General features: G+C 50.5%; 1 protein-coding gene across 1 annotated transcript; it reads right to left on the reverse strand.

The window, feature by feature from the left end:
* Positions 1 to 771: 771 nt before the first annotated feature.
* ATP5F1A (ATP synthase F1 subunit alpha) lies at positions 772 to 7,740 on the reverse strand. The gene is made up of 12 exons (XM_084278119.1): positions 7,587 to 7,740; positions 6,508 to 6,586; positions 5,310 to 5,479; positions 4,852 to 5,025; positions 4,605 to 4,771; positions 4,328 to 4,476; positions 3,225 to 3,376; positions 2,875 to 3,099; positions 2,665 to 2,772; positions 1,974 to 2,118; positions 1,635 to 1,785; positions 772 to 965 (listed from the first exon to the last, which is right to left on the reverse strand). Exons 1-12 carry the CDS (start codon positions 7,644 to 7,646, stop codon positions 884 to 886), a joined length of 1,662 nt encoding a protein of 553 aa, XP_084134245.1. The 5' UTR covers positions 7,647 to 7,740; the 3' UTR covers positions 772 to 883.
* Between the last annotated feature and the right edge of the window lie 2,934 nt (positions 7,741 to 10,674).

The following is a 10,674-nucleotide window of genomic DNA, read 5'->3' on the forward strand; positions in this document are numbered from 1 at the left end:
AGCAGATACTGCTGGAACAGCTGCCCAGAGACCCAAGGACAACTGGTTCTGAAAGACCCCACCTTCCAAAAGCTGGGCACCAGAGGGGTGAGACAACGCTTGACAGGGGAGGCAGGGGGTCTGCCAGCAACCTGGCTCTGATTGCAGAAGGGATAGGCCTTGACAATATCCCTGCATTCCCTTGAGCTAGAAAATCACTCATGCTGAAAGCTTTGTAACAAGTTCACAGAACAGGTGACCATGGAAACAGGGTGTGCAGACCACACCCAGCCAAGGAGACAGGAAAGGATGACCAGTGGGAAAGACACCCTTCAGCATGAAGCTTTTGTTGGTGTTGATTGGTTGATACTGTAAGAATGCCTGTGCAGTTGCAACAATGCAAACATTCTGAAGCACACTGATCACTGACTGGTGATCTACCCCAACAAGCAGTAGGAGACAGTGTCACAGCTTCAGACTGTTGGGAGGACAAGAACACTGTGGGGTCCAGCCACGCCCCTGTTGCCAGGCAGCACAAAGCACTCCCCCAGCTGTAACCCTTCTCCCAAGAGTAGCTGCCAGCAGGAAGGATGAGAAGCCATGAGCCCCTCTCAGCTCTCCCAGGCTCCATCTGCCACCCCTGCCCATCCCCGAGCCTACCCCACACAACAATTAAGACAACCCTCAACTTGCACAAGATCCCAAGTAACCCTGTGCCCAGGGGGGTTAATTCTCTGGTTTTAAGGGCATGTGCTGCTCACATGACAGTGATTTAGGAGAGAACACACCGGCTTTTTTACATGGAAACGTTTATTCTCATCGAGATCTGTACATTCAAGTCGCACATACGTTTGATGGAGCTGGAGCACGGAGTCACAACAACAGCCTGGTCTGTTCCAACAGTTTATGCCTCAAAAGTCGCCAGGAAGTTTGTGACTATCTCCTTCAGCTTAGCTTCTGTCTGGTCAGAGATCTTCCCTTCGGTCCTGTTGAAAGAGTTCAGTTAAACTTCTGATGCAGGAGTAGACATACAGTCAACTTTACAGTGAGCCTTCTGATTTCTACAAAACTAGCACTAATTCCTTAATGCAATTCTGCCTGGAGCATGGAGTTATACCACTGGAAGCAAAACATTCCCTTTTCCTCAAAAAACTAGTCCTGTTTAAACTCTGATTTGTCAATAAGTATTTCCAGAACAGCTGCATGCAGCTCAACAAAGCTCCATATTCTAAGGATCAATGTCCCAGAGATGAAGGGCATGTGGTTTGACCCACAGCACAAGCTAACACCAGTTTACAGGGCTATGGAAACACTCAAGCCCCAAGAGCCCACCCAGGGAAGGCAGCAAGCAGCACTTAACCCAGAGTAACAGCTTAAAGCTGTCAAAAACAAGGGAACTGACTGGCTAAAGAGATTTCACTATCAGATTGGAACTACACAGGAGCTTCATTCTAAGCATCAGCTGGACTTCCCAAGTAGGAACTGGAGAACAGTGGGAAGGCTGTGTGAGACTCCAGTTTGGTAAAGGCCACATGAGGCCTGGCGCTCAGTTCTAGGAGCGTGAGTGTCCAGAACAGTCACAGCTCAGCAACCGCTGGCTGCACCTCAGCAGTCACGTCAGCACCCTTGGGATGAAGCACAGTCAGTCATCGTACCTGATGGTGGAGAGGAGAGCCTGGTGCTGGCTCAGTACATGAGTGAGGAAAGCGTTCTCAAATTTAGTGATTTTGCTGGGCTCCAGCTTGTCCAAGTGACCTCTTACTCCAGCATAGATGACTGCAACCTGTTCCTCAATAGCCATGGGAACTGCAGGAAAGAAAGTGTTCGTGCTTTTTAGGACACACCAGGACCAGAGTCCTTCTCTGAAGGTCAACTGCACGTACAGAACATGGTTCAAGTCTACAGAACAGACATGTAAATGCTGACAAGACGACCAACCCCGTTACCACACAAGACTACTGGGAAAAGCAGACTTCACTGTTGGAGACACTCACCATACTGCCCCTGTTTGAGGAGCTCTGTCAGACGTACACCACGGTTCAGCAGCTGCTGGGTGGCAGCATCCAGATCAGACCCAAACTGAGCAAAGGCAGCAACTTCACGATACTGAGCCAATTCCAGCTTCATGGTACCCGCCACCTACCACACAAGACACAAGGTCAGACTGTGTTTGGCCAGGTTCTGAACAAGTCCAGGTGTCTGGCAGTTAATCCTCTGCCAACAGCTGTCCCCAGGCAGCTCTGCCTTGTGTACCAGTCACGTGAACCTCAATATTCTGACAGCTGATGATACATTCCTACAAGCCCCGCTGCCCGCTTGGCCTTTGAACACAAGCATGCTGTTTGTCCCAAACGGGCACAGCTGATACTAAACCTCTGCAATTCCATATCCAGATTAAAAGCACAGGGTTAACTGAGCACTCTCCACTGCTGGTTAGTTTGGTACTCAGTACAGTGAAATGTAAATCCTGCATCTTCAGGCAGATACGTCTTCCCTGTCTTCCCACCTCCCTGTCAGGGGTTCCCCAGCAGAAAATGGAAATAAAGAGATCCCCACAGTTTTTTTCTTTCCTAGTTTTGTAGTGCTAAGGAGTCCAAAGCTCCATTCCCTCTCAGTGACATGGGTTGGAAAGCCCTCACACCGCTCATCTCTATTGAGAGGAGGATCAGCAGTTTTCATGCTCACCTGCTTCATAGCCCTGGTCTGAGCTGCAGAACCTACACGGGACACAGACAGACCAACATTGATGGCTGGACGGATACCTTTGTAGAACAACTCAGTTTCCAAGAAGATCTGTAGGAGAAAATAGTTTTATTTTCTTGGTGAGAAGCCTGGAAGCCTTGTGAGAGGCAGCAGCAAGTTACATAGAAATACTGGCATGCCAAGGTGTCCTACCTGTCCATCAGTGATGGAGATGACATTGGTTGGAATGTAAGCAGACACATCACCAGCCTGAGTTTCGATGACAGGCAAGGCGGTCAGAGAGCCACCTCCGAAAGAATCATTCATTTTGGCTGCTCTCTCCAGCAGGCGGGAGTGCAGGTAGAACACATCACCAGGGTAGGCTTCGCGACCGGGTGGACGACGCAGCAGCAGAGACATCTGGCGATAGGCAACAGCCTGTGTGGCATAAAGGAAGTGCTCAGGCTTCAGTGCCTCATTCAGAAGTTTTGATTTCTAAACGTGTGGTGATCTTACAGCTACAAACAGCACTGACATGAGGCCTGTGAACAATGCTTCCTGACCTGTTTGGATAAGTCATCGTAGATGATCAGCGCGTGCTTTCCATTGTCTCGGAAGTATTCCCCCATGGAGCATCCGGAATAGGGAGCCAGGTACTGCAGGGGTGCTGCATCAGATGCGGTGGCAGACACCACAATAGTGTACTTCATGGCATCTGGGAAGAAGTGGGAGACAGACACTCCGCTGAATGTATGACCTCACCATGCCCATCATCAGCAAGTTCAACCTGCTTATGAAATACTTGCTGCTGAAGCAAGCCCAAGCAGCATCACTGCACTGTTTAAGGGAACCACATTGTACTACATCAACACATCCATTAGCTCAACTACCTCAAGAAGTTTCACAGTTCACAGCAGCTACCATCTAGCACTTGCAGACAGACTTCTTTCCCACTGAAGCTGAACCACTTAAGTTGAAGTTTCACTGAGAAACGCTTGACTGCAGACTGAAATCCTGCAGCTTCCTCATTGCTGCATGGAGATACTATCCTGTTTCACAGTCCCAAACAAATCAATTGTTGTTAAAACAGAGGGGAGGCTGTCCTGCTACACACGATGGCATGACCCTGTTTGACCACCAGGTAAGAGATAAAGTGCCTAATCTCCTGTTACACATGCAGCACTGGTTAACAAGATCAGGTTCTGAACAAAGTCAAGTCTGTGTTTTGGCAGTAGAAGTCTTTCCACTAGGCTTGCAACTGCCATTCACACTGACCTGAATGCATGAGAAACAAATGCCAAGTCCATAAATACTTATAAGACATCACTTGTCATTAAGGCCTGTCTGCTTGCCAAGAGGAAGCTCTCTGAACTCTGCTAAAAAAACCCCACTCTACTAAAAACACATGGTGGGTGACTTTTCCAGAAGCAGTTGAACAGTCTGGGGGGCCCTCATACTAGCCTCCTAATCCAGTGTAGCAAGAGGTTTCCCCTTGCCTCCCCCAGTTCATTGGAAAAATTTCCTGTCCAGAAAAACAAGCAGCTCACTCATCTACTAAAAAACAATTATGTCCATGGTCACAGCTAGGAGGTAACAGTGTATCTATCATTAAAATGAGACCTGATGTCATTAGCTGCCAGGCTCAGCCATATTCACAAATCCGTACCTGCATCAGTAAGCCTCTTCACCAGCTGAGCAACAGTAGATCTCTTCTGGCCAATTGCAACATAGATACAGTACAGCTTCTTTTTCTCATCTGTTCCATCATTAAATCGCTTCTGGTTGATTATAGTGTCAATTGCAATTGATGTTTTCCTGTGTAACAGAGAGGCTGGTGAGTCTGGCTGCCTATGGTTCTCCTGACCTCTACGCAGCCCTGTGTTCAGGGGGGCACACAGTACCGCTGTTTAACAAAATGTTTTTAGCTTGGGCATTCAGCTTACCCAGTCTGCCTGTCACCAATGATCAGCTCACGCTGGCCACGACCGATCGGCACCAAGCTGTCCACAGCCTTAATACCAGTCTGCATAGGCTCACGCACAGAGATTCTGGGGATGATCCCAGGGGCCTTCAAACCAACTCTTCTGCGAGTCTTGGAGGTAATAGGACCCTGAGCAGAGACAAAACAAGCTGTTGCTGTCTGCATCAGAGAAATATAAGCAGAGACAACAAACACCTAGTTACGCTTACCTTCCCATCAATGGGATTTCCCAGGGCATCTACAACGCGGCCCAGCAGCTCTTCCCCAACTGGAACATCCACAATGGCACCAGTCCTCTTCACAACATCCCCTTCCTTGATCAGTCTGTCGTTTCCAAACACGACAACACCAACGTTGTCGGGCTCCAAATTCAGGGACATACCCTACAGTTTACGAAATTTTGACAGATTAATACCAATGTGTTCAACATCCAACATAACCTGTCTTGATCTTATTTGTAGCAGTGATCCATGCTCTGCTTCTATGTATGAATTAAGTTACTCCACACTGGCAGGAGAACCTAAGCCTTCAGCTCACATCACTACACTTGCGACAGTCTAGCACTGAACTCAGTAAGAGACCCACATGTGTGACTCCAAGCGCAGTCTCAGATTCCCCTTAAAACAGCTCTGTATTTCTGGGCTAAGCTGCTTCAGTGAGAGCCTACCTTCAGTCCAGAAGAGAATTCAACCATTTCTTCTGCCTGGACATTTCTGAGGCCGTACACACGGGCAATACCATCACCGATCGAGAGCACACGTCCAGTCTCCTCAAGTTCAGCAGAGGTGTCAGCTCCCAAAATACGTTCCTCAAGAATAGAGGATACCTCAGCAGTGCCTGGAAAGAGATATTTCAAACCAGATTTAGCACACTAAGGAGCAGTACGAATTCAGTAAGCTTGTCTGCCATAAGCCAAGGTACCTTTCCTCAGGTTTTCCCTAAGATCTAGCAAGCAACACCCTTACATATGATGCATAAGTAACAATTTCTATATTCACAGCCAATAAAAGCAGCTTCAGCTCATCACAAGCCAGCTTCAATGAAAACACTGGCGGCTGTTTAGTTACTAACTTCCTTCAGGATGTCCTACATTATTATTAGCAATCTCTCCTCCTATAAAGCAATTAGATTAAATAGATTAGGCCTAGCTCAGAAAGAACGGACACACTAGCTCCGCTCGCAGAGCATTTACATAGACTGGAGGCATTCAAACACCCCGGTCATCTGATCTGTAATCCAAGGTCCACATGTATTTAAAGGAACTCAGCACATCTAAGGAGTAAGTTTTTCAATATAAGCTATAAAACACATTCTTCATCCATAAATCTGTTTGGCAGCACACCTCCAACTACTTTTCTCAGTTAGGAAACAATCAGTAACAGCCTAAAGCTGTTGTTTCCTAATAATAACTTTAGTGACCCTAAACCACTTCAAAAATCTTATGTTAACCTTTTCCCAAAACACAGCTATCCAGCACTGGCACCTTCTCTAAACACCAAAATGCTGGCAGCAAAAGGTTATACTCAAGGACAAAAGGTCAAACCCAGGCAGACCTGGGAAAGTCATCCAGTCCCTCATATGGAAACTGGAATCTGAGACATTTTTTAACACCATTCTGCAGGAGAATCAAATCCTTACGAAGCAGGTAAGCTGTGTATGCCAGCTGACACATGGTCACCCCTCTGGTCTGGGCATAGCTTGAAGAGTTATTGAAGAGGAATCTGTGTATGACTATGTAACACACAGTTCAGTGCTATGTACTGTCAGTACATAAACGTCCTCAAGCTGACATGCTTCTCCCACCCCCCCCACACACACTCTATTCTGAAGCCGTGCTGTTACATGAAGGCCTTTCCCAGACTTACCAGTTTTCTGAAAGGATGTTTTGGAGGCATGGATGTTTCTGGTAGCAACAAACGCTGCACCCAGGGTGTTTCTGGAAATCTAAAGCAATTGTTTCAGTAACAGAAAAATTTCCTTCACCAAAATAAAGTTAGGTGAGAATGCACTGTAATTTCTGATCACAATCTTATGTATTTTAACGTGTCTCACTTAATTTGAGCTTCACAGCCCTCCAGAAGTGAGTTACAGAACCAGGTCCAGCATTGGTAAGCAAGGACAGACAGTAAAGGACGCCGCTTGCAACTACGCGCTGCGTTTTTCTGCACCACACTGATGTCACCATTGCTGCACTGCAGCAGCTCCCTGCACAACACCCTCCCTCCTTCTCTTCCCTGGCACTAAATGCCAGAGGCTCAGCACATAAAGAAATCCTTGCAGCCCTCACTGTTCTGCACAAGGGACAGACAAGATTGTGTCTTCTAAGGGTTGACCTTCCCAACAAAATGCAACTGCAGAATTTCTGGAGTGAGCCTAAAAAAATATATATATATAAAAATCTGTAATAAGAAATGCATTAACATAGTATTATAAGCCTACAACGCCAGCGAAATTCCCACTGCAGGCCCGTGCAGCCTTCAGGCCAGCTCCCTGGCAGCCTGGGAAGGCCTCTCCTCCGTTCACCTTCACAAGGGACACGGGCCAGGCAGAGACGCCGACAGAGCTCCGCACCCCCACTCTCGCTGAAACACGGGGAGAGGAGGGGATACAGCCCCTGGCAAAGCCTTCCAGCTAAAACCCACATCCCCGAGTGTCACGTAGCCGCTTTCAGACCTTAACCCGGCCTCCAGCAGTGCCAACCCGCGGGGAAGGAAGGACACGCCGCCCCCCAAGCAGCCCCTCTCCTCATCGAGGGGCTGCGCCCCGCTGCCACCCAGCGCTCAGGGGAGCCCCCCACACGCGCATTCAGCACCCCCCCCCCCTCCCCCCCAGGCCAGGCTCCCGAGAGCGGGAGGCCGCGGTCGCTCAATGTCACCGCGGCCCCCAAGATGGCGGCAGCCGCCGACCCTCCCAACCCCTGGGGAAGGGCAGAGGGAGCGCTCACCAGGCCAGCCTGCCGGGGCAGGGTGCGGGCGAGGGCGGCGGCCACGCGGGCGGAGAGCATGATGGCGGCAGCGGCGGCTCGGGACAGGACTGAGGCAGACGCGGTACCGCTTACCGGCCGCGCGCTCTCTCCACAAAATGGCGGCAGCGCGCTCCGCCCCTTTTGCAGGCGAGGCCCCGCCCAGGGCGCGGGGCGGGACTTGGGCGGGAAGTGCTTCCCCTTCCCCTCCCCCCCTTCTCCTCCCGCCCGCTACCGGCCGCCTCAGACGTGGGGGGAGCACGTAGTGGCCGGTGAAGGGATAGCAGAACAGCCGGAACTTTCTCGACGCAAATAAAGAAAGCGCCGGGTGCGGGCGGGTGCCCTTGAAATGGCCCACGGCGGGCGGAAGGGGCGGGGCGGCCAGAGGCGGGCAGGCGTGAGGCAGAGGAGGGCGGGACGTGAGGGCAGCAGGGGGAGGGCGGGATGTGAAGGCAGCGGGGGGAGGGCGGGATGTGAGGGCAGCAGGGGGAGGGCGGGATGTGAGGGCGGCGGGGGGAGGGCAGCGGGGGAGGGCAGCGAGGGGAGGGCGGGATGTGAGGGCAGCGGGGGGAGGGCGGGATGTGAGGGCAGCGGGGGGAGGGCGGGATGTAAGGGCAGCGGGGGGAGGGCGGGATGTGAGGGCAGCGGGGGGAGGGCAGCGGGGGGAGGGCGGGATGTAAGGGCAGCGGGGGGAGGGCGGGATGTGAGGGCAGCGAGGGAGGGCAGCGGGGGGAAGGCGGGATGTGAGGGCAGCGGGGGGAGGGCGGGACGTGAGGGCAGCGGGGGGGGCGGGACGTGAGGGCAGCGGGGGAGGCGGCGGGATGTGAGGGCGGCGGGGGAGGGCAGCGGGGGGAGGGCGGCTGGGGCTGGGAGGCGGAGGGGAGTGTTGTGAGGCGCAGGGCGGTCGGTGAGTGTCCCCGCTGGGACCGGTGGGTGCTCGTGTCTCTGGCTGCCCGGTCCTGTAGCAGCTGCTGGTGGGCCAAGAAAGTGCTAACAGACTGCCTGCAAACATCTCGCCTGCAAATCATGACTGAAGTACTGTACCTCGCCTTTGCTCTGTCAGTCACAGAGTCACAGAATCGTAGGGGTTGGAAGGGACCTCCATAGATCATAAAGTACAACCCCTCTGCCCAAGCAGGGTCCCTAGGACAGGTCACACAGGTCGGTGTCCAGATGGGGCTGGAATCTCTCCAGAGAAGGAGACTCCACACCCCCTGGGCAGCCTGTCCCAGGGCTCCCTCACCCTCACTGGGAAGAAGTTCTTCCCCATATTGGTGCGGAACTCCCTTTGCTCCAGCTTGAGGCCATCGCCCCTTGTCCTGTCTCCACAGACACTGAGAAGAGGCTGCCCATTTCCCCTGTGTCCCACACTTCAGATATTTATAAACACTGATGAGAACCCCTCTCAGTCTCCTTTTCTCCAGGCTGAACAGCCCCAGCTCATTCAGCCTTTCCTTGTAGGGGAGGTGCTCCAGGCCTTTGTAGCCCTGCGCTGGACTCTCTGGGAGATCCCTGTCATTTTTGTACCAGGAGCCCAGAACAGTACTCCAGGAGGGAGCTTTTATTCAAATTGTGATTAAAACTTTCTCACCGTTATTTAGCTGTGTCTGATCATGAGCCGGTGGAAATTAGAAAGATTGCCATTGAGTTTGAACTCCATTGATCCTGAACTCCACCATCTTGTGTGATGCCTCAGAAGCCAGAATCAAAACTCAGTAGCCTTGGTGCCTATGAAGCAGGTATTCTTTGCTGCAGCACTGGGCACAGAGGGGATCGCTCCTCTGAATGCGTGCACCATTTAAAGCATAATGGCTCATATTGATACAGATTAACTATACATACTCAATATCATTTCTAAGAAAAGGCTGGGTTATGCAAATTATTTCCAGGAAGTCATTTACATTATCTCCTCCCAGATAGAGCATGCGCAGTGACTCTTAGGGGGTCTTCTGGTGGTCTTCAGGGATGAAGGCTGAACGTCTTCTGCTCTCAGTTGTCTCTTAAGCTGCATCTATATTTATCAACTCAGCATTATTAAATATCATTGAATCATTCCCCCCTTTTCGGTATCCTTACAAATTCTTTTGTAATGTCAAATTTTTGAAAAACATTCAGCTGTCTCTACTTGATGTCTTATTTTTCTGGCAATCTTCATATGTTATAGTGATCTGTTTACAACACCACAAAGAACATTACCACAAAAGAAATTAGAACTAAAATACTTATCGTAATAATAAATTATCACAATCCACACCCAGATAAACTGCTTTGGCAGAGGTTAAACTCCCTTGAGTTCCAACCGACCTCAGACTGCTCTGGCTGGCTGGGGGTGTCTGGGCTTAATCCCTGAGTGATGTCCAATTAGGTGCTTTATTGTGACCAGGTCTTCACGATTCTCAGGAACAGAATTACAACTCAAAACAGAGTCAAGGTTCAAGGCACTTTATTTGGTCTACAACAAGCGTGCAGGAGAAAGCGGGGAGGTGGGGGTTGGGGGGAGAAGAGAGAGAAAAGAGTGAAAAAGAGAGAGAGATAGAAAGATTGCAATATCTAACACCACGGAGCTGAGGTGACCCATCAGTCTGAATCGACTTCATGTCAGGTGGGGAGTTCCGTTAGTTGCCAGTTGTCATGGTTCAGTGCTGGGTGCACAGGGCATTGCTCCACTGAGGACGTGCACACTAACGTGGCAGTTCTTCTTGGTTATATACAGTTCAATGATACTTATTCATTAGGTTACCTCATACCCCTGTACATATTCATAACCTGTCCCGCTTGGTATTAAAATGAGTTCCAAGAAGTGATTTCCATCAACTCCTCCTGCGCACTGCTGTTTGGCGGTGGTCATTGAGGGTCGTGGGGATGAAGTCAGATGGCTTCTCTTCATCCCCACAAGTAACCTGTTTTGTGCAGACTCAGTTACCCCTTGACTCTGATCCAAACTACAAGTTTGGTTTCAGCAGGTTTTGTATACCTTCAAAGACAAGGGGAAGCTCGAACTAGCTACAGTGAAATCCTTTGCCTGAATTTATGACCAATTACAAGACAAGCAAGGAATTCATGAACAGAT

This window comes from Gallinula chloropus, assembly GCF_964237585.1.
Source record: "Gallinula chloropus genome assembly, chromosome: Z".
NCBI classification, from domain to species: Eukaryota; Metazoa; Chordata; class Aves; order Gruiformes; family Rallidae; genus Gallinula; species Gallinula chloropus.